Genomic DNA, 24473 nt, shown 5'->3' with positions numbered 1-24473 from the left:
CTGACTGCTACATGCTCAGTGGGCCCAAATAAAACTGAAACTGTGGTTAACATTCGGTGCTGCTCTTTAGCGCGGTCACTAACCATCATGTGGGCGGCTCACTAATACTGTCACGTGAAGAGGCTTCACACATAGAGATTCTCCATTTAACAGTTAAATTCTCCCAGATATTGTAAAAAATATTTTATAAACTTAGATGATATGCTGTTTGAGGAATGGAAGCAACTGACAGCATAAGAAAATGTCATGTTGAGTTACCAATGATAACACTGTAATAACTACAAATGAAAACTCATTCTAAATAGTTTACTGATTCAGATCTAAAAAAAAACAAAACTGGTTTTACATAAAAAGGTTGTTTTTGTTCACAAACCACCTGGGTTGTCTTGAATATTTGTGTTCATGTGTTGCGTTAGAGGATTCAGAGTGGGAATACACATGGAGAAGAATGGCTCTTAAATCATCGTTTTTGATCACCTTTGAAAAGAAAAATCCCAAACAGTTCAACTGTTACAGAGATAGTGCAGAAACAAAGCACAATAAGTATTTATAAAACCCTGTAGAAAATAACAGACTTCAGAAAGAACTCCAGGGTCTCCAAAGAAATAAAAATCTGCCTTGTTTGCTGTTTTTAATAACCTGGATTTAAGTATTTCAAGAATTTACAGTAACATAAAACAAATCCTTTGGCATTGTTCACTGTGAAAGTTAAATAAAGTTAAAACAGATAACTCCAAACACACATTAAAACATCACAGCTATCCTTGAATTATACCTTACTGCCACAGTCAAATGAAAACTTCATATCTACTTTCCAGCAATCACAAAAACCTGCCTTTTTACTGAAAATCATACTTTAAAAAAAATTACAGTATATCATCTGTTTTAAACTGTATAATTGCCTAAGTGTTATAACACTTTAAATCCAGAAGACCTTTTAGTTGTTCAAGTATAAACATCACCGGACAGCAGTGATGATGTCTCACCTTTGAATTCACTGGTAGATCTTCAATTAAGAACAGTGTTATCACTAAAAGTAAACATGACGAGAGGAGAGCTTGTCAGCCCCGACAAGGCTCCGCACTTTAGTGTCAGAATCAGTGAATAAAGCTCATAGCTGAGTGTTGCTCATTCAACAAATAATTACTGTATATACAAAAGACGATAAGAAACTCTCATCGACAAAACTGAATCAAAAGTAAATGTCCTCTAAAGACATCATATCTTAATGTCGTATTTTTGCTGTTTAGAAAATAGAAAACATTTTCATGCAAAAAATATATATCTGGGATTTGGATAAACTCTTGTAACACAACATACCAAAAATATATATTAAAAACTGTCTCAAATTAGCCTGCGTGATTCCACAGTTACAGATAAAGGGAACTGGAGGGCAAAAGCTGAACTCACTCCAATAAATGAAACCTGGTTGATACCAAATCCTAAGCTTCCTGGTACAAACTACAGTGGAGGATGGATAGAAATCACCTGCAGTTCTCTCTTTGAAGAAGTGCACAAGTTCACTCACAATGAGTGTGCACTTTGCTACTTTTACTCAAGTTGTGTGCTTTCTCATTTAATTAATCAGCTCTGTTTATTGGTACCAGGGGGTCTTGCGTACCCAGCGGAGGGTGAATCCTGCATCTGTGCGGATCTTGATGGAAGCTGCTTCTGCTTCTCGGACAGTCTCCTTCACCGACTGCATCAGATTCTGGGCGTTGTGGACCAACATCTCAGTGGCCTGGTCAAGGAGACATTTACAAGTGAAGTAGTTAGGGGTTAAATAACAAAAGAGACCATCACAGGGATGCATTAATATGATCTTGTGGGTTTACCTGTTCTGACTCCTCCTCACTAATGTTGGTTCGTCCCAGCATAGTAGCTTTAACAGTAGAGAGGATCTTCAGCTGAGTACTGATAGTAGGGATCCGCTCACACACCTTCAGAGGGGAAAAAAATGCATAAATTATTTTCCATACAAGACTTTTCAGCATGTGGTTGCATCTGTATATGTGCACCCTCACCTGCAGTAGGTTAGTCCTGATGCGTCTGTCAGTGCACTGTTTGGCCACTTCTTTAGCCAGTCTTGTCACCTCGTCCGAGGCCTTGGCGATGTCCTTGGCGCATTGAATCAGCGCTCGTTTGTTCCCACTGCCACCACGCACCAGCCGAGACATTTCTGCCATCAGCAGAGCCATCCGCTTGGCTGCTGCAATGATGTCGTTACCCTGCAAAAGGAGGGGGTGGTATAAAGGAAGGAGCAGTAAGAGCTGTGAGCAGGATGCTGGGGAAAAGAGCATGGCTGTAGATAACAATTGAAAATGCAAAGGAAACATATTCCATCTGACATGTTTCTACACTCTTTTCTGATAATACTGATTGTAAAATTATGACAATAGCTTTATCAAACACTTGAGCAAATGCTAATGTTTTGTTTTAATAAAACATTAAAATCACAAGCATGTTTTAGCAGAAAGCTGCATGCAGTGTCGGTGCAAGTTAGCACACATTATTCAAACCTCATGGTAGAAGATACTTATGAATTTTACATCCCTGTTTTGGAGGGAAACAGTGTTGAGACTGACCAATTTTCACCATCTCCCTCACATCACAGCCAGCTTTAGGTTAGTTACCATGAGGTGATGTTCACAGTAGCAGTGATTGATATACACACCCTGACACTAAGAAGCAGAAGTGGGTTATCAGAGCAGGCAGGCACTCTAACGTCAAAGTTACATCACTGAGAAGTCTTTGGGGAAACTGTCATCCTTGGCTTCACAGGTTGACCAGAAAACGAGTGATTGATAACAGCAATAACAGTGAGACGAAGCGACTGGCTCCTCCTTTATACCACTTAACCTAATCATGAATATAAGGGAGGGCCTTGTGAAGCCAGTACCAGTTTATCCACGTGGTGCAACAAAACAAACTTGCCATTCCAACAATCCTTGACTTTTAGTGCTACCTTAGCATCAGCATAACCTGTGTGTCTGAGTGTGATGCAACAACCGTAAAAACAGCAGCCACAGCTGGTTGGAGGTTTCCATGGTAGTGGCAGATGCAGAGCACATTGGCCGTACGGGCAGTGACTGTCAGCTAGTGCTCCAAGAGGGTGTTTCTGCGTCCTGCAGGGATTTCCTTTTGTGGTGTTTGCATGCATGGAAGTGCAGGAGTGTGTGTGTGTGTGTGTATGGGGTCAAACAGCAGGTCACAGCTGTTTCTGTGTGCCCATGTGCATGTATGTAAGCAGACCTTGCTGGACCACTTGCGCGCCTCCTGGTGGAGAGCCTGGGCAGCTGCCAGCATGGGTTGATTGACAGGCTGGTTGGAGGGCATCATCAGCAGTTCTGGCTCATAGTCATCCTCACCATCAGTAAACTCATCTTCATCATCTACCTCCCTCTCCTCTACTGCCTCCTCATCCTCAGGATGGGCGGGCTATCGGGTGGGATTGTTGGTGGTGGTTGCAGGAGAATCGATTGGAAGGGGAAGGAAAGGGAGGGAGGCAAAAGGAGGGTGGAAAAAAAGGAGGAATGTGGAGAAGAAGGGGAAGGAGAAAGCCCGGGATGGAAGGAGGGAAGGAAGCATGGGAAAAGGAGGCATTTAGTACAGTATGAGAGGCATTGGATGAAAGAAAAAGAGGACAGGTGATGTACAGGAAGGAGGAAAGCAAATACAGGTATGAAGGAAGAGGGAGAAGGGAGGTGAAACTGCACGCACAGGCAAAGATGGTTTTGGTAGAGAGAAAAAAAAGAGGAAAAGGGAGCTGGTGTTGGCAGGTAGCAGTTGGATGCTGTGCTCTGCTCTGGGGCAGGTCTAACTGTAACTAAGACCAGTGGTTGGCATCCATCTTTCCAGTATATTTATAAATAAAGCAGCTTGCAGAGAAAATTAGTGCTATTACAAGACACATTTTCTGCCTGTTTTCACCTCTGATGCATAGATCATGAAAGAAGTGTGGAAAAACTGTCAAGAGTGCTACAAAGGGGGACAATGGTTATGAACTTCACAAATAGAGCAAGAGGGCATTCCTGGATCATTTCACTATTCCTCCACAAAAAATCACTTGGACACACACGTAAAAACATACATAGACACCAAAAGGGAGTGGAAACACGCTAAGTATTCTTAATCTTCATTACTAAAGATGTGAAGCTAGATCATCTCTCCACAGAGAAGCTTTGAAGACTCTTTCATACTGTATTCTTTTTGCATGTAAGTGTACATGTGTATTAAACCAATAATGGCCTTACATCCAGACACTTGATCAGATGACAGTTTCAGGTCTGAAACTGGAATCGAGCCACTGATGTCCACATTTCAGGATCAACATGATTTAAGGAAATTCAGATATTTACAGAAAACATGATTTCATTTAACCGTGCATGTGTATGTGCTGACCTTGCTGGACCACTTGCGAGCCTCATCATGCAGCTGTCTGGCTGCCACCATCATGGGCTCACTGAGCACCTCTCCAGCCTTCTGCTCTGGGAACTCCTCATCCTTTTCCTCTGGAGGAGGGGGCCGAGGGGGTGGCACCTCGCCCTCTGGCAGGGGTGGTTTGGGCGGTGCCTGCTCGTCGCTAACCTAGAAAACATATAGACACACGTATGTTATCTCTAGATAGTTTAGGGAGAAAGAGGAGTGTGAGAGGTGTAGCATATATTTCAGACAAGGTCACATTTAAAGCTCATTTAAAAGATATCTCACTTCTTTGTGTTCAAAAAAGACTATATGCTTACATGCAGCTGGTCAAGGTCAGGAGGTGGAGGCGGGAAGTCGAGCTCCTGAGGTTGGAAGGCTTCTCTGACTTTTCCGACTGCACCCAGAATCCTCAGACAGGAGTCCAGATAGGCCTTCTGCAGAGCTGTGGAGGAGAGGAACCAGGAGAACAGGTGTGTGACCAACAGGAAGCATAAAATGAGTTACCAAGGCATCACTCGTATCATACAGAGTCTTGATCATGCGTTTATTCCTGTACCTTTATCTTGTATGTTCCCAGCCACCGCCTTAGCATCCATCACCATGGGTGAGATGGTATGTGAGAGGATGTCTGACGCATGTTTCACGGTGTCTCTGAACCGTGGATCTTCAGAGTTCTCCACTTCCCTCTTAGCCACCAACAGGACCCGATTAGCTCGTCTTGCTATGCTTGTTGCTCCGGCAACAAGCATTTGGGGTTGAACATTTGCCATGGCAACTCGGCACTTGTCGATGTCTTTCTTTATGGCCTCCTCAGAGGCATCTAACAGAGACTTGGTGTCTATGGCCTCATCCACCAGACCTGGGCCAACAGAGAGAAGCTATGTATCAAATGTAATTCAAATATCTCAAGTTTGGAAGAAAATCTATTTGTTCAAGACAAAATGGATCTGCAATTTGGTCCAGCACCTGCTTTCTTATTCCAGATGTGCGTGTCTATTACATAACTTTTTGAAGACAGAATGAACAATTTCAAAATGTTAAGTTACATAGGAAACACTGAGAAGTCTCACCTGTGAGTCTCTCAATGTTGTCGATCCACTGATTCTTCATGGTGTCAAAATGCTCATATGCCGCTTTGTTTCCGGGATTCTTCAACAAGATCTGAGCAGCGGAGGTTACCTGGACATCAACAAACATGTCACACTCAGACTCCCACTGCAAATATTGAATCAGTGCAGGAAATCATGCAGAACAAACAGAAGCACCTGTGGTGTGAGCTCCCGGGCATTTTTAACAGCAGCGTGAATTCCCTCTACTGTACTCTTATTGCCTGTTCCCACGGCAGCCGCCTTCTCTGCGGTTGCACCTAATCGACCTGCGTGGGTCTCAAAGTTCCCTGCACGCTCCTCAAAAACCTACAAACAAACATTAACATTGGTGTAGTCAGATTAAAGACACAATCATTCTCTTCATTTAGGCTCATTTTCTTTACACACACAACATTTAGATGCATTTAGATACCTCCTCTCTGTTGGGGGCATCAGGAGGAGCAGTTGCAGCCACAGCCAGCAGTTTGATGGGGGTGGTGGTGTCACTGAAAACATCTGATACTTCCTGGGTCATCACCTCCTGCATATGCTGCCTCAGGTCCTGGTAGAAGTAGAGTGTGTTGTTAACCATTAGGTGGAGCTCTGCACCAACTCTTTGAGTTATCAAAAACCAACATTCATCATATTTATACTAGGTGAAATATTCAAAACCAGGACTCCGCACCATGGTACCAATTGAAAACATATTCTATGAATTCTGCATAATTTTGTTCACATTTTCCCAAAATTCATTCTAATATATAGGGAAAATTTAGAAACTTTTATGATCTCTACCAGAATTCAAATTTAGTTCAATGTTTGTCTGCACTACATGAGTCTGTAGTGACAGCGGCATTTAAAAGGTCCAGCTAGTGTGTTTGATTATTTTGTTTTAATGATGTTTGTTGTTTTATTCTGTGTAAGGTGACCTTGGGTGACTTGAAAGGCGCAATGAAATAAAATGTATTATTATTAAAATGTATTATTATGAAGCTGTTGAGCTACCTTGAGGCTGTCCTGTAGCTGTGCGGCTGTCGCTCGTGCATGAGGCGCCTCAGCTTCACCCCTGCCAGCCATGTCTGCCAAAGATGTCATTAGGGCCTCTGTTCGGTCGCATCGTCCAGCCATATCCTGGCGATAAGGGCCTAACAGGCCTCCAGCAAGCCTCCTCCCTTCTCCAACCATTCCTCTGATCGCTGCCTGACCTGAGGAGAAAAACCGGTCAGAGGTTATTCTCATGTTTGTATACCTGATATCTCTCTGCCCTGCTCTTCAATATTAACCAACAATTACAAGTCCTTATTTAGACATGTTGCTAACTGTAACTTTTAACGCATATGGTGCTTTTGTATTTTTTGGTTAACATGATCTAATGAGTAAGTAGAAAAGGGGAATATTGGAAATGATGGCAAATTACTGTGGTTCATATATCTTTTTGTAAATTGTGGTTGTTGTATTTGGATACATGCCGATCTAATACATTTTCTAGGAAGTCATTATGTAATGTGTATTTATAGAGTTCAGTTGTATCTTCTAAGAAAACATAAAGACTGCAGTGTACCTGTGTTCCACTGTAGTCTCTCATACTCTGCTCCCATAGAGAAGCATGGGAGAAAACAATCAAATGACAAAACAGAAATATAGCAACAGGCATAAAACAAAGCATCAAAAACAATACAGTGCCCCTGAATGACTAAGTAACATTAGTTATGAAGTGACATTAGTCATTCAGTGATTCATTTTTAATCCCATCACTGTGGGCATTTAAGGAAATGGCATCAGTCAGCACATTTATAGTTTAACTGAGGCACGTGGCAGTCTGAATCGCCTCCAAACACCTCACATCTTTCAGGGTCCTTTAACTGCCAACTAATACACATAAAAAGACTCCCAGGTGCTGCCATGAACACTTTTACACAGTCTCCATCATCCACATACGCTCACAAAAGGCATAGAAGGTCAGAGTGTTTATTTTTGTACTAAACTACTCCAGCATCCCTCCCTGGGGCCGTCATTCAACCCCACTCACCCACTCCTCTGTCGTCCACTCCAGGGTTGTTCACCCAGCGGAGGGCTTGCTCCATCTTGCCCTCTAAAGTGACAGCAGGCTTGGCTGGTCTCATGTTGGCCACAGCCCGGTTGATTTTGGACTGCAGGGTGAGCAGCGCTGCCCCAATCTGCTTTGCCAATGCACGGGCCTCGGGGCTGTCGCCTTTACCCCTGAGACAGCAACAGATAATATATGACTTGAGGGGGAAACACAAAGGCGCATCAGCCAAGTAGTGTAGAAACAAGATGTTAAATACAGACTTATAACCCATTCAAAGTTAGAAGTGGCACCAATTCCCTGTTAGACACCATTCTTAAAGGGACACACCACTGTCAAAAGCTGATGCTACCTTTTCGCCTGCTCTTGTATCGCTGATTTCTACTATCAATCAGTTTCAGTGTTTTTCACAGACATTTCTGGTGCAGAACATTAATTTAAGACTCCTCTAGCACAGTCCACCATAATAAGATTCATTACCACTGAAATATTCAAGGCCAGAGGAGTGAAATAATATTTATATTCTGAATATGGCACGAGTTTGAAATATTATATGGTGTTCATGATCATGTACAGTCAATCCATATACTATCATACAGTGTTATAAAGTTAAAAAGCTGCATATTATAAAAGGACTATCTGTTCCAGATTAGAAAATTCCCCATAATCCTAAAAGCCTTCTGATTACTAGAACTGTCACATTTTTTCTCCTTTTAAAGATCAAATTCATAGTTTTTGTATGAATCTGGAGCAAGCCTAGTATAGAAAATATATTCCTATCGGTGAATCATCTTGCCATGATTCACTGAGCTTCAGTGTCATTTAGAAACAAACTGGCTTTCACATCAGAAATTATAAAACATCTAAAATGTGAAATTCAGCAGATCAAAGTCTAATGTGGCACTTCCCTTTAAGTTCTACACAATTTATAGCCCTCAAATTGTTAACCGACCCTCCACAGTTACTGAATGAACACCATAACCACACCTGTTACAAGCTATATTCACAACAAAAAGAAACCTTATTGTAGGACTGACGCCCAAAGTCGACAAGCAACAACATATTTTCCAGGCAGGTAAAATATGCCAGCTATTGGTGACACAGGGTTGCAGTTTGAGCCTAGAAAAAGAGGGTCTAAAAATTACATAAAGTATTCACAAAATCCTGTTGGTCATGCATGTGTCAGTGTCAGAGTATGGAAAACGCACTGTTTGCGCAGCTCCACGAGCCTAGCGGTGAGGCCTGCGATCTCACTGATGGAGCGTAAGATGTCGTCCCGCTCTTTGGGGTCTTCGCATAGATCTGCAATGCGTTTGGCCTCTGCTAGTAACGCTCTGATGTTCTCCTCACCCTCAGGACCGCCATTAGGATCAGCCAACCAAGCCTGAGGAAAGTAAAAAAATATCACAAGGGAAGCAAACAATCTGTAGACACTACTAAAGGTCAAAGGTCAACAAACAGTTTCTATTTTAGACATTTACCCGTCTACATCTATATTATAACTTAAATTATAAAGTTGAGTTTAAATTCTTCACTGAAATTTACACAAAGAAGAAGAGAGAATGGCAGACATAGTGAGGAGACAAGGTATCATTCACTGGAGAGAGGGTTAACACGGATTACTGTGTTGTTGTGTTTTTTATCTGACCTGTGCAGCATCCAGCCTCCTGGCAATGGCTTGCTTGGCATTGATTAGAGCCTCCAGTTTGCGAGCAGCACTGTCCACTTTGCCAAATAACAAGTCTAAGCCCTGTGAGCATTGGCCTGCGCGCTGCATACACCCTGGGGTCGGACCCTGGCCTCTGTCAGAAACGACAAACAAACACAGCTGACACATGGCGGCAAAAAACATCACATGAACACGGGGAAGTAAATAGAAAGAGAACTCACATTCTCTCAAACAAACACGCTACCTGACTCGAAGATCTGCGATCTGGTCGGTCATTTGTCCGAGAGCCTTAGCGGTTGCCAGTATATCCTTCCTCTCCTTTCCAGCACACAGCTCGCCCACCTTACCAGCCTCATCCAGTATCACACGCAATGCAACCTCACCGGGGTCTCCTAGGGGCACGAAACAGGATGAGATTGTGGAATAACATCAAGAGAGCTGACTGACAGAGAAAAAAGAAAACTCAGTTACCTGGCTGTGCGTGGGGGTCTCTGAGCCAGCTTTTAGCTTGTGCCATTTTTGACTCAATCAAAGCCAGAGATCTCTTCAAAGCCTCCATATCCTGAGGAGAGAAAACAAAGCATTGTGAATGGCTTCGTCAAAACAGTAGTGGGCTTTAAATAAGAAGGTACGTTACATTACATTATTATATTCTGTACATATAGAGTTGTCAGCAATTATTGATGTAGTGATTGATTGTGGTTATATTGATAACATGTTGCTATAATTTTTTTTTTTTAAATATTTTGTTGGCATAGACGCCTTTATTTAGCAGTAGACTGACAGGAAACATGGGAGAGAGAGGGGGGTGTGATGCAGCAAAGGACCTCCGATTGGGATTCGAACCGGGGTCGGTGGCATATATGGCATGTGCTCTAACCACTTGACCACCTGCTATAATAATAATGTTGCTATAATTCTTAATAAAAATAATTTCTAGGTTGCTAGTTTGTGAGCCTACAAGAGCCTACAAGAAAGCATCAAGTTGATGTTATCTTTTGTTATCTTGGTACTTTTTCCTCTGACAAAAACCAAGAATGCATTCTCTGTGTCTCATTACTTTCCAACTTCTGACAATAAGAAACATATAATATAGCACCAGTCTTATCATTAAAAGCAAAGGATCTCAGTAATATATGGATTTAGTTATTATCAATTTCTTCTTGATTTACAAACAGGGGACTATTTGTAAGGCCTTATTTTTATTTATGTGTGCATTTATATGTTTTTAAGTTTTTTTTTAAATCGTGGAATCTCAACCTGGCAACTCAACTTTTAAAAATGTGTGTTACTTATTTGTAAAGCAGAAATATATGACTTTTAGCTACAAATACAGTCATTAGTAACAACTCAGGCTTTTATGTTGTGTTGTTAAAAGAAAAATCCCCACTATGAATATAATGGATTTCCTAAAACTAGGTCACCTAGTAGAAATGTGCAATACCGGGTGATGCAAATGAGTTACTCAGCAGAGTTTTGCTGGCAAATAGGTGGGGCACTCTGGGTGCAGGCAACATGGAGAGAAGTTGCATACTACCCGCATCATAATGATGCAATGCTGGTTGAAAACAATCAAATTTTCTCTTTAAGTGGGACCAATAATCACTCAAAAATGCTGTTCAGCCCAATCAATTAACTAATGTGTGTTTTGTAGTAGTAATTACTGATGATAAAAGGGGAGAAGACAATTAAATGATCTTATTACAACTAAAATGCCACACACTCTTTTATCTGTTTACACCAGGTGGGGGAAAAAAAGCTCAGAGGGGAATGCAACGCTTAAGTGGAACCGTTCAATACAGCCCATCAATAATGAATGAGTCTGGACATCAACCAGCTTATTTCTATAATTCATGACCTGAGAGGAGGACAGTCCTCGTTTGCCAGCAGTTCTCCCTCCAACACACTGACAGGGAGCGCTTATCACAGCTCACACACACGGATATGCAGTATGACCACAGCAAACACACACACGCACGCACGCACACACACAGACACACACACACACACACACACACATAAAAATACAAAGATAGATCATTGCCTGAGCTCACTGTGTGCAGAGAAACATGCAGGGTAACAGGTTAGATGAATGAAACAGACCTTAACTTTACTTTAAATGATCTTGTGGCACAGTCTCTCAGTGATGTGCCCAAAAACACTTCTAAGAGAGTTTATTCTGCCCAAAGCAACATCTTATTGTGCTTTTGGCAGCTTTCACTCGATACACAGAAGCAACAAGAAAAAAATAATACCCTGATTGAAGAAGCAGTTATTGTTAAAAATAATGTATACATTATTAAGCTAAAAAACTTAAATGGCTCTCATCTGTTTCAAGCAATTTCACTTAAATAAACATCTCGAGACAAACAGATGCACATATAACAATAAAGTGATGAGGTTTATGTGCAGTACATCATCACATCAGCTAACAGTGGACTAAAACACATGACACACTTGCTGTTAAATAAAGCATGACAGTTACAGTATGGCAACAGATTCCCATCTTTCTCTCTCTCTCACATACACACTTTGCATGCTGGAAGCTGCAGAGGGGGAGAGAAACAGGCTTACCTTCTACAGGGAGGAAAAGAATGAAGGAAGAAGGTAAAGAAAGAAAAGAAAAAGAAAAACCAGGAGTTATACTAGCAAGCGAAAAGAAAAGTGGACACAGAAAGTAAAGAGTGAAATCTTGGAGAGTATTTGATATAACTATGTGGGGATTTTTTAGGGTGTAAAATGAAGTAAATTGGAGCTTCTGGGTACAACGCAGCTCATACCTTATTAGCCCAGGCGTCTTCATCCCATGTGGTGAGCTGTAAAACTCTTATGATCTCGTGGATTTCAGCACTCATCTTTTCAAAGGTAAACTTTCTGTTCCTCTCGGCCTCTTCCACACCGGCACCTCGACTGCTCTTGGTTGCGACAAAAATCTTTACAGCTAAGGACAGAAACACAAGAGTCAAACAGAAATACCGATTCATCACAATATAAGAATGTTGATTAAAGCAGTTCAGTCATCACTATGTATTTGGTGCTCCCACCAGTTGTACTATCAAAAAAGATGGTGTGGCAAACAGTGATGAAATGAACTCCACCAGATTTCACCAGAATAGTCACATTTTTTGACAAACAAAAACTGCTAAATGTAGCTGAAACATGTAGCTATACAACAATAGTCACTAAAGGCTGATTTGTGTTAGGTTGCTCAACAGTTTTGATAAGTGTCACTCAAGAGAAATTATAGTCGTGCACGCTTACAATTTGCATATTTACACATCCAGGCTGACACTGAGAAACATGTTTCAATCTATCTGATGAATGTAAGACCAGTATTCACTCCGACTTTTGAGCTGCTAAATGCTCCACTATGTTCACCATCTAGGTGTTCTCTTTTCTGTCTTTCGTAGTTAATTGTTAGTTTGAATCTGCTCATGAGATTTGTTGACAATGAGAAAAATATAGTCCCTTTAACATGAGAATACAGATTACTGGCACTTTGTGTTGCCACAAAGTTGATTGTTGAGTCATGATCTTGCAAAACCAAACTTTTCGTGCAATTTATTCAGACACTGCATACACACAGGAGCATCCACATCTGAGTGGAGTTCTTGTAAGAGCTATGACAGTGCTCTCTTCTTTGTTGGTGGAGCATACAGTTCAAGAGACGGCAGCTTGTGGGCGGTGTAGTTAATGACTGTAATTGTAAGTGTTGCTATAACAACTGTTGGATGCTCAGTGACCTGCCCTTTCCTGAAACTGTCATTTGCCCACACAGTCACACATACACACTAACACACCTGATATAAGAACAGGAAGCAGCTCTTTGACAGTGTTCATGGAGTTGATGAGCATCTGTCGATGCTCTTGGTGCGTCAGCTCTTGCTGCCTCTCCTCAATCATCTTTGACATTTTGGTCATCCCTGAGGAAAGAAGGGGGGGGGGATTCACTGTCAAATTTAGAGGTCACCCAAATCAAACTGCTCCACAAGGCAACAGTTGTGACCTTGGGTTTGGCATTCACAACAAACACTTGAACAATCAGAGGCCTCCTCTAATGTGTTCACCAGCTGAGTAGTTCTAACACATGCAAACAGACCATTACGTCACAAATGACTGATCTCATACAATGACAGCATCAATCAAGTGTGAAAAAACCATGGCATCAGATTTCCCCCAACTCATTATGCCGCAGTGCACTGACAACACAATTGACCTTTAGCTCTAATGATAAATAGCCTGTTTACAGTGTTACTCTCTTGCCTGGCTGATCCTTAATCACAGCATCTTAGTGTCAGAGGAGCAGTTTTGCTCAGAGGATAATTTACAACACAGGCTTCAACATAAAAAACAGCAGACATTGGTAATGTCTAAACACTGCATTAAAACAATGCATTGCTCTCTAAAATATTGTATATGAAACCTACAAGCAGCTGCATGCACATTTTAAAAATGTATGTGAAAACGGCTAAAACGTGTAGGTCTAAGTAGTTTCTGGACTGTGGCTTTTATTGAGTGAAAGGGGCCTTGTGACTCTCCCTTTCAAGCATACAGTATGTGACTTAACCCCTGAACTTTGAAGCACAACATGCTTTGAGTGTTGCAGTTACAGGTCAGAAACAGTTGCTGCTGACCTGGTCCCAGGTTCTTGGTGTAGGTGATGAGGTCCTCCATTGTTTCTACCACTTCAGCTACCGCCAGATACTCTAGGATACCTTTACACACACGTATAATCTTACGCACCTAAAAAATGACACAGACATAATCATAAGCAAGTGAAATATCGGCATAAAACAAAGACTAAGAATGAAAAGAGACAAAAGTCCAACTCTTTAAATGTGTACGTGAGCTTTTTAAGATAGCTTGAAGACACCCTGGTGTGTTTGTGTGGTGTCTTTGTGTGTGTGTGTGTGTGTGTGTGTGTGTGTGTGTGTGTACAGTCTTGTGATGTGTGTCTTGTGACTAAATAGTTGCTCTTTCAAAAATGAGGCTAGTGATGAGACATGGTGAGCATTATCACGTGCACAATGTGATCCCACTTACTGAGTTGCCATCAAACATCCAGAACACCCAACACGGGAGCTCATACATACCGTAACCTCACTCACTCACACACACATACAGACAGACACACACACACATACACGCACGCACACACACTCTCTCACACACACACACACACACATCCTGAGTTATGACAGAGGGAAGTCATTTGATCCCAGTGATTAGATCTGGCTGCATCTGAGACTCAATTACAGACTTGCTTTAAGCTGGGTTTCTCCTTCCTCTGTGCAGCTATATAAAGCTTGATTTCCCTGAAAGTTACTGCACCTCTGATTCTGACATGCTGTGATAAACAAACACGAACACACACCTCGGCTTCATCAAAAGTAAGGAGCAGGTCCGAAGTTCCAGACAATATCCCTCTGGATCCATCGATCAGGTAATCTCGTGCGGGGACAGAGTACGGATCTGCCTTCAGCATCTGAGCTGCCTGGACGAGTTTAGAAGATGAATTCTCCACCCTGAAAAAACACACAGCTGGCTTAGGACATAAAACCCACAGTAGCACATACATTAACTACTAATAGGAATTTATCACCTTGCAAACCACATCTACCAAAGAAAATTGAAGCATCTGCCACAGAAAGCTGCTCCCGAGAGAACAACATATGGTGTCACACTTTACAAGGTGTCATGTCTAGGTGATGTGCATCAGATTTGAACAGATTTTCACAATGAAGTGCTCCAAAAAAACTCTGTATCCCCTTCATCTAAAAGAGCAAAGATACTGACTTTTAGTCAAATTAGAGGTTTAGAGTTTGTCCAGGTTGAAATGATGTAAACTTCAACTCATTTGTAATATGCAGATTTTCATTTTAACAGAGATGAAGTGGTGCTTTCATGTACTAACGAAGATTAACTTTTGCTTAAAGATCAATGATCAGCTGAGCCTGAAGGAGTAGATGGATTTTAAGAGTGCTTGAATAAAGCCAAGTCCCTACTCTTTCTGACCCCCATTGGTCAGAGTATCGATGGCTGCTGGTTCATCTATTTTTAGGCGGGTTCACATTCCCACATGCCCCCTCCTAAGCCCTGTGAGTGAGATTTATGGTGTGCTGCCTCGTGTATGTATGAGCCAGCTTGACTGAGCGGCGTGTGGATTTGCTTGAGATCTACACACCGTCTAGACTCTTTTCTTAAAAGTAAAATATGATGTTGAAAAAAAATCAACAACAGAAAAATAAATCAGGTAAGTAACCTTAAATATATGATATTTAACGCCCAATCATGACCTTAAGACTGCCTGAATATACACACTGAATGCAACACACGTATACATGAGTAAACACAGGCTGATGTCTGAGTCGCTGGACTGCTGATTAGCAGCTCTCATCCAGCACCCAGACTTCATGTCAGCTCTTTGGATGCAAGCTGGAAAACAACAAACAGCCTCTCAGCAGTCTGGATGCTGGAGCTGGACAGTCACCCAATTTGGCCTCTGACAGCAGAGCGGAGGCCTCAGAAGTGGCTCTTTGTTGCATCTGGGAATGTAGCCACGTTTCCTAACATTAAATTGCCTGGAATTCTCTTTTTAACAAGTTCTTTGTCTGTTGAGATGAAGTGGATTACTTCTATAGTTTTGTCACTGCGCATTTATTTGAGTGAAAGTGGGCGAAGACAGAGAGAGAGAGAGAGAGAGAGAGAGAGAGAGAGAGAGAGAGAGAGACAGAAGCAGCACGCATTGTGATTCAGAGACTCACTTGATGAAGGCAGGAGGCATGTCTCTCTTCATTAACTGGTCCTCGGTGGTTTGAACAGTTTCCTTCCCAACCTGCAACACACACACACACACACACACACACACACACACACACATGTAAATAGGCCATTCATTTTATTATCATTAACCGCAGCAAGACAGGAAATTATTATAAAGTATTGGTGGCAATTCAAGAGAGCTCTATTAATAGTAAGAAGGGTGAACGGGTGTGTATCAATTCACACCTATTTCAACCATGCGTGCATGTCATATCTTTCAAGCTTCGAGGGAAAGCAGCTCGATGCATGCTCGGCTCAGGTTATTCTACATGAGGGCAGGTCAGGGGAAAGGCGTTTATGCTGCTCTAATTTGACCCAACAGAGACTATTGAGGCCTGACACCCACATGTGATCAACAGTTGGAGGTCCGTAGTGTTGATTCATCAGTAAAGCTTCAACAATGCAGAAAACGTTTGGTAGGGGTGTAATGTCTTTTCACAATGACTCAGGCCTATAAAAGTTAAATGTATATTATTCTTTTTACTGAGCAGACTGAACTTGACAGTCACAAGTGTGTGTATTGATTTTTCTCTTAGAATTGCTTGATTATTCCCCCCAGCTACACCACACACTGTGTTCTTTCTAGATAAGAGTTGAACAAAAAAACGTTAATGTCTTCACGCCATCAAATTTATTTCGGTACATTGAGCACCTAAATGGAATTTCTCTCACAATAAAGCACTAAACAACTTCATATGTATTACAGCCAATAAAACATTAGATAAAGCATAGACTGTGCAGTGGTTAGCACTGTCGCTACACAGCAAGAGGGTTCTTGGTTCAAACCTGCCGGCTGGATGGGAGTTTGCATGTTCTCCTCGTGCCTGTGTGGGTTCTCTGTGTGGGTGAATGTGCTTGTGGTTGTCTGTCTAATCTATGTTAGCCCTGCAATGGACTGGCGACCTGTCCAGGGTACCCCACCTCTTGCCCAAGGACAGCTGGGATTGGCTCCAGCCCCCCCCCCCTCTAGAGAGGACAAGTGGTTTGGAAAATGAATGAATGAAAGAATGAATGAATAAAGCACAGAGAATTTTTCTATAAGATTAAATGTATTTATAAGAAACCCTCTTGCCTACAATGACTGTTTAGATTTTTTAAATAGAAATAACTAATTAGACTTTTTCTCTTATTATATCATATATAATCTATTATCATGATATTATCATATTTAAGGAACAGAACAGATATAATATTATATAAACTCAAGGGAAAACAGTACAAATATCTAAGTGGTTACACATTACCATTGTCAGTCTACACTGAATCAGCTGCACAGTTGACAATGAAATGAGTTCAGATATGGGCATTGACGTCAATTCTCTTCGCTTTTCATTTCATTGATTCAAAATCACTAAATTTTATTTCAACTAACGCACCTGGCTGAAAAAAGACACACACATACACACACACACACACACACACACACACACCTTCAGCACATGCAAACACAAGAGCATGAGAACACACACACACACACACACGCTTGAGATGTAATTACAGTGAGATGATGACATCAGTCTCTTGCTGCTACGTTGATGAAAGTCGGTAAATAGACTTTCCGACTCCAGAGATAGAGGAAGGAGTCATCACAGATCGTTCAAACAGTTTCAACTAAAGCATACTGACATCCAATCATCCAAACCTTCACATGTGATTTATTTATGAGATTTTGCACACAATTTTGCAATTAAAGCCATTTATACTTCTGTATAGTCTTCCTACATCAAAATACAGCAAGAAATCCAATTTCCAATGCAACTGTACTAATACATCAATAGCCCATATAATTATAAGTGAATTTCATGCAGCATGTGTTGCCCTTTAAGTCTTTGTGCAACTAATGTGAGGAACACAAAATAACTCATTTTAAAGGGTCCAGTCAAGCTTCACTTTTGAGGCATGAACTTGAACTAAATGTTTTTAAACCTTTAATATGTCATTCTGCATCAAAGTACAACAAAGACACGCTCTAGTTAAAGTAACAAGACAATATGCAAAGAGAGTATTAGGAGAATTAACTTTTACCCTTCTACTATTTCTAAATTAATTCCTATTTCTATTGTTTCTACTTCTAAACAAAAAGTCACCTTCCCCATCTTTTAAAAGTTAATATAGATCTAAATCTGTATGATAAATTGTCATTGTAAGCAACTGGCATTGCTGTAATCTGTCACTGTGAGACATCATAATGAATGTTTATAAACACTGTGAAAATAAAGTGATATTAATAAAATATCCGAGGGCTTCTGTTTATCTTGGTGAATTTCCTTCTTTAAAAAAATGCAGGGAGATTCCCGACTCCAAAATGTGAGGAATGTAGCTTTACAAGAAAAGCCTGACAAAACCCTCCAGACAACCTCACTCAGAGGACTGATAAAAGAGCTGCATAAGCGCCAGTGTTTCCTGTAAGCAGCAACGTTTGGCATCGATCATTCAATGCATAATTGATGTGCAGTTAAGTGGTTTGCTGGACACAGTGTGATATGTGTGTGGTTGCACAGCCTGAAAGGTGTGACAGCTCTAGTAGGAAACAGACAGCTGCCAATAAAATAAACACAACCTGCCTGCTAAATCTGCAGAATTACCCCAAAATACAGTTTTGGTTGTTTTCGAATATATTATTTACGTAATAATTTTTAATTATATTATTTACATTTAATATCTGTATTATTAGTATTCCAAATGACCAGAACCAAAAGTCTCAAAATAGCTATTTCAATTTTTTTTCACAATCTATTCATTTGTTTTCTTTGTAAGGGACTAAGTATAGTAAACATAATTGTTACCATTTGATGTACTGAGCCAGATTAAATTGGAAGGTCACAATTAAACCATATGCACGTTAACAGAACTGTAAATGTTGGGGAAAAGTAGAAAGTCTGCACATATGTATAACTGTACCCAGCAAATCTTATCTTTTCATAAATTAAAATTGTATCTTAAAGCTGCATTACTCAATTTTGGCCACTGGGAGAAGAACTCCATAACAAGCTAAAAATCACAGTATCAATCATACAGATTTGGAGTTGTGTATGTCCAGTATTCACTCTTCTTTTAGTTGCCTTTGGTCTCTATGAACTGCTGAAAGGAAATATGGCTCTTTAGCTGCTAAATACTCCACTATGGTCACAGCTAGCTGCTAACTTTATCTGTCTGCAGAGCAGGTGGCGTACAGTGGAGCAGAGCTTCTTTGGCTGAAAACAGCTGCCTGTAGCGATCGTGACTAACTCTGAGGAGAGCAGCGAGAGTCAACAAAAACAACAAAGTTGCAGGCTGCAAAACCAAAACAAAGAGTCGAAAGACACTAAAACAACATATAAAGCTGAGGGGAACTGGGTGATAATTCTCAGTGGGGTCCTCACTTTCACATCACAAGGTCATTCAACCCACTGTTTATACAAATATATTTAGTGTGTAGAGTGTAGCTTTAAAGATATAAAAGCTACAATGATTTGCAAAAATAGGAGTCAATTAATGGATTTATAAACCTTCTTTTAGCATTTGACTATACAATAAAAAGTAAAAAGTTGATGTAAGGCAGACAAAGAAGCAGACGGGATGTGTGCACACACAGCTGGAAACTGATCCTGAGTCTGCCAGTGAACAAGAAGAGATGGCAGACCAGTCTGAGGGCAGGTGGTGTGTGTGTAGGGGGGGTGGGGCAGGGTGGACTGGAAGGGTAAGGTCTGGTTTTAATGGACAGAAGGAATGGGACAATATTAGTGAACATCCTATTACATCCTAGCACAATCAACTTATTAAATAGTAAATCGTCCCATCCCTCGTCAACAGTTTCACTCCTCACATCACTCCCTCCATTTCTCCTCTGTTCTGTCAGTGTGCTGTTACTTCACTCGACGGTAAATCTATTTATTCCTTCCTGCCCGCTCCCCCCTAGACATACTCAGGATCTATGTTGCCTCCTTCAGGAGCAGATACTTCACAAACACCACTAAGGCAGCTCCTTCATCAGCACAACTTCAGCAGGCTCACACTTTCTACCAAATACGCCAACAGCATCTTTCAGATCTTTGGATGAATCAGCCGCAACCCACGCACAAAGTCTGACAGATTGAGACTGACACCATCTTATGCATGTGTGTCTCTAAGTGTATAAGTGACCTAGTTTCTATGTACCCCCCACAGCCAGCCCACCCTGGATGGGGTTAACAGTGTAATTGTATCAGTGTGCAGTGGGACGCTTGTGGCGATGGTGGCTGTATATCTTAAGTGTAGAAATGAATCATCTTTCTAAAATAAAGTGTATGCTCTCAGAAGTGTGTGTATTTGAGGATTAGGTGTCTTTAAGTCCAATTAAGTTTGTCTACCCAGCAACTGCCCACTGCTGATTTTACAAGCAGTGTGCTTAAGCATCTTTTATGCTCTCTTTCGACACCTCCTTATCAACCACTTCACTCTGTCTCTAAACTCTCATTTATCCGTCAGTTATCAACAAACCTACTCATCATCTCCTCTCCAGTTGCATAATTAGACATGTAACTCTTTAGACATTTATCCTAAAACGTTCAATCACCAAAATTGCAAAAATGAATGCAATAAAAAAGTCCCCATGAGCAATAAAGGCCTTTTTTAAAAATTTCATCTTCACTTTGCATCGCTTTAATTTATTTTTCTCCTTCCATCCCCACCAAAATGTCCTTTGTCTGACCCCTTCCAGTGTCCTCAGCCCTTATCTCTCCTTGTAGCCTGACATCTCCATCATCTGTGACCCAGCGACATGCCTGACGCTGCTATTAACTTCCTTCTGTTTGCCGTCTGGATGGATCAACTGAAAGGATCAACGAGGACAAGAAGATTAGGAGAGAGAGACTGAGGAGGTCTTCCTGGTAGTGACGGGATATCAAGGACTTACTGTTGTTGGATGGTATCGTATGTTGTAGAGATATGTCATTAAGACCCGCCATGGTGTGTGAGTCCAAACTGAATGGTCCTTTTCATTATCAGTTAGTGACATATTTATCAAAAGGACCGTATGTGTCCTTGCACAGCTGATAGGACACCTTATTCTCTGCAAGTCAAACATATCTGAAAGGAACAATTGACAAAATAAACACTGTAAAACTATTTTATTACCCTTAGGCTATCTGGATATATTAATTACACTGAGATAATGTGTGTGGACTGTCCCTTTAACATTCATGACTAATAACTGAGTAATATTATAAAATGATTTAGCCAGTTAGTTTTGTACTTTCTTGCAGTGAGAACATGATCCTTAGATCCCGCAGTTCAATTAAGTGACACGAATCTTGGTTTTTTGCAGAGGGGGTCTGGCATTTAAGCACTGCACAGAAGAAAACTATGACAGATTTTTATATAAAGACGAGAACAACATAATAATGCCAAAATGATCAACAAAGAAGTAAAAACTATGTTTAAAGATTGACCAAATAGAGCAGACAGCTCCTTCATGAGCCACAAAAATTCTACATTAACACCACAAACTATCATCAGAGTAGCTTCTTGTCTCCTTTGCAGTCTCTACAATTGAAGTGTAAGTGAGTAAATGAGAGTTTCCCTCTGCCTCCTGCTGAGTGAGTGAAGTCCGGTTGCCCCAGCATCAATAACAACTGACCTGGATCAGCATTAATGATGTGGCCTGTATTGATTTTTCCAGTCAGTGCATATGCAGACATCAGTGTCAGACTGAATCTCCTCCTCTCTGTACAAAATCACCATTTAGACTCAAGATGCCAGAGAAAACTGTCATCTTGACAAGGAAGATGACAGAGAAGACAATGGGGTGAAAATGACTGCAGGGGTCAAAGATTTTGGAAAAGGGAAAATGTATAAGATAAATGGAGGAGTGGGATTCTGATAAATGACCAAAGGATCTTTCCTCTGTCTGCAAAGGTTATTACTCTGAATAAGCGGAGTTTCTAAAATTCATTGGGATAAACAGCAAATGTGTGTGTGTGTGTGTGTGTGTGTGTGTGTGTGTGTGTGTGTGTGTGTGTGTGTGTGTGTGTGTGTGTGTGTGTGTGTGTGTGTGTGTGTGTGACGTGTGTGTGTGTGTGTAAAAACGAAAAAAACGACTGCAGGAGCTCGTGAAACACGCATGAGCGTCAGCTGGGTGGCAGTTTTATATCATTTTAATGGCGAGCAAAGATCAAACTGGGACTGCCATAAATCTATAAAAGCCACACAGATAAATAAGAATAAACCATTGCTCTACATGAAGTGCGCCTGCAGGACAGGACGATGACCTGCTGTGTGTCTCCTAACAATTTATGACATTGATTGAATAAAAGGACTGTCAGACCAGTGTGAATCCAGAAATGAAGTTTGGAGGATGGATGACTCTGGATGCAGGCACTATGTGCCATTGAGGTTCAAACTCGGGACTCACCCGCACAAGGTTGCTGACTGCCGCCTGCACCGCAGCCACCGGTACCGTCAGATCCGGGATGGCTTTCCCGTCCACCTCCCCCTCCTCGTGCATGATGACCAGGTGAGAGATCTGCTGGGCCACCGGCTCCAGGATACTCTCGATCGTCTTGGTGTGAAACACCGGCATCGTGGACGACTTTTACCGCAGCCCCGACAGAAGAAAGACGGCCGGTCGCTCCAGCACAGATGACCCCCCCCTTTCTCTCCTCTCCGCTCCTATGCTCTCCTCCCTCACACAGGCAGGAGCACAAACCTGGGTTATCAGTGCAACCCCTGACACGATACCTTCACGCGTCTCCCCTCCCGGTCTCTTCTGGTGAGCACCTCGGTAAAGGCTTGACTCAGACTGTCGGTGTCCTCCGGTGGGAGCAACCCAAATCGTGACAGGAGGAATCACCGCCCTCCGCCCAATCACAGCGAAGAAATATAGCTGGCAAGCGGTCGGTGTCGGTGCGCACTGACGCTTTCCCTGCACGCACGCACACACACACACATCACACACGCACACACACATGCAAGTGAGAGCTCTTCCCAAATTACGTCATGCATGCCAGTGGCCCCAAAAAGGAAAGTGCTGGGGGTAACTTCATGTGAAGAGATTGTGATTCCAAGATATGAAGAAGGGGTATTTGGAGAGGAGGGGGCACCTACAACAGTTTTGTAAGGTTTTGTAAACATAGTGTGGTGAAGCTGCACTATGCAGCCTTAAAAAGGTCAGCTTCATCTATGAAACCATGGAGGACACTGGAGATGAGACCAGGAGCTGCACCTGCACATACCATGTTAAATTAATGTTGAAGAAAGTGGCATTGGTAGGTTTTTGTAATAAAGCTTCAAAACCTGCATTTAACATATGATCTATGTTCATTAAAAGGTGGGTCAGGAGTTCATATCTCCAGGCCTCAATGTCTAGGTCTAAATTAAGACCAAAGATTCAGCTTGCCTCTTGGTGCAGCTGAGAAAAGGAGAAGGAGACTTCTGCAGATCCTGCACCCGCACCCACAGACTATTTTTCCCTTCACCAACGTCCTGGCTTTGACACTGAAGCTCCACCATGAGCAGCTTAACATCCACCTGACCTGATGGGCTGCACTTATTAGATGTGTGAAAGTGATAGTAGTACATTTAGTAACAAATGCATAAAAGGGATAATTTGGTTTCTGTACATGTGTTTGTGTGTGAGTGTATGTGCTGTTCCTCATATTCGAATCTGTGCCGGAGAAACCAGAGACCCCACCCGCTAACCAGCGGTATTTATACCCCCAAGACAAGACGAGTCGACCCCTGAGTGAGCTGTGAGTGTGTTTGTGTGTGTGTGTGTGTGTGTGTGTGTGTGTGTGTGTGTGTGTGTGTGTGTGTGTGTGTGTGTGTGTGTGTGTGCTTGTGTGTGTGTGTGTGTGTGTGTGTGTGTGTGTGTGTGTGTGTGTGTGTGTGTGTGTGTGTGTGTCCAATGGTGTAGGTACAGACAAGACATTGCTATCCAAACCAGAAAGACTGGACACACTGGTCCACTGAGGTGAATCAACTGTCTTCTCCTCTCCTCTTGCTCAGGAATTGTCCTTAAAGAGGAATAAGACTCATACTCGCAGCATCTCAAACCCATATATGGGTTGACGCAGAGTAGAGGAGCAGTAAAGTAAACCGGCCTGTGTGAGTAATTCAGGGGGAACAGGACGGACCATGATTGGCTCCAGTAGCACTGCTGAGAACTGTCTGTATATGTGGACCTGTCCAAACAGTCTTTGTTAGAAACCATTGCAGCAGGTTGCTTGGAGAGGTTTTGAAGTATGCTTTCAAAAATGACATGAAGACCAGCCAGGTTGTTTATCACTGGTTGGTCGGAGCAACAAAGTGATGTTTACACTACAATTTTTCCTCCTGAATCTGTCTGTGTTCCTGTTGTATATTTGCATTGATTGATTATTTGCCATGACTGAAACACTGGTGCTTAGTGTTGCTGTGAAATATTTCTTTTTTTGGGGGGGTGTGGGTGTTTGAGGGATGGAGTAAT

At 41.8% G+C, this 24473-nt stretch overlaps 1 protein-coding gene across 2 annotated transcripts; it reads right to left on the bottom strand.

Moving 5' to 3' along the window:
• Nucleotides 1–464: 464 nt before the first annotated feature.
• Nucleotides 465–22654, bottom strand: LOC128372975 (vinculin-like). 2 transcript variants are annotated; one of them, XM_053333185.1, is made up of 22 exons: nucleotides 22422–22654; nucleotides 15994–16064; nucleotides 14604–14754; nucleotides 13864–13972; nucleotides 13030–13152; nucleotides 12010–12170; nucleotides 9701–9791; nucleotides 9474–9621; nucleotides 9209–9362; nucleotides 8769–8944; nucleotides 7543–7733; nucleotides 6519–6718; nucleotides 5947–6075; nucleotides 5691–5840; nucleotides 5496–5604; nucleotides 4982–5284; nucleotides 4743–4867; nucleotides 4402–4587; nucleotides 3253–3438; nucleotides 2025–2228; nucleotides 1836–1940; nucleotides 465–1741 (listed from the first exon to the last, which is right to left on the bottom strand). In XM_053333185.1, exons 1-22 carry the CDS (start codon nucleotides 22587–22589, stop codon nucleotides 1595–1597), a joined length of 3387 nt encoding a protein of 1128 aa, XP_053189160.1. In that variant the 5' UTR covers nucleotides 22590–22654; the 3' UTR covers nucleotides 465–1594. The 2 variants fall into 2 exon arrangements, with proteins under 2 accessions (XP_053189160.1, XP_053189159.1); XM_053333184.1 differs by lacking the exon at nucleotides 3253–3438.
• Nucleotides 22655–24473: the final 1819 nt, after the last annotated feature.

The sequence above is a fragment of the Scomber japonicus genome, chromosome 14, assembly GCF_027409825.1.
Source record: "Scomber japonicus isolate fScoJap1 chromosome 14, fScoJap1.pri, whole genome shotgun sequence".
In the NCBI taxonomy this organism is placed as follows: Eukaryota; Metazoa; Chordata; class Actinopteri; order Scombriformes; family Scombridae; genus Scomber; species Scomber japonicus.
Note: the sequence above shows the minus strand (reverse complement) of the source record. Positions and strands in the feature narration are given on the sequence as shown.

Coding starts and splice junctions, on each gene's coding strand:
- LOC128372975 (XM_053333185.1), bottom strand. CDS start 22,589: ATGCCGGTGTTTCACACCAAGACGATCGAGAGTATCCTGGAGCCGGTG. Junction 14,755..15,993: donor ATGCCTCCTGCCTTCATCAA/GTGAGTCTCTGA, acceptor GTGTTTTTTCAG/GGTGGAGAATTCATCTTCTA. Junction 6,719..7,542: donor AGTGGACGACAGAGGAGTGG/GTGAGTGGGGTT, acceptor TTTTCTCCTCAG/GTCAGGCAGCGATCAGAGGA.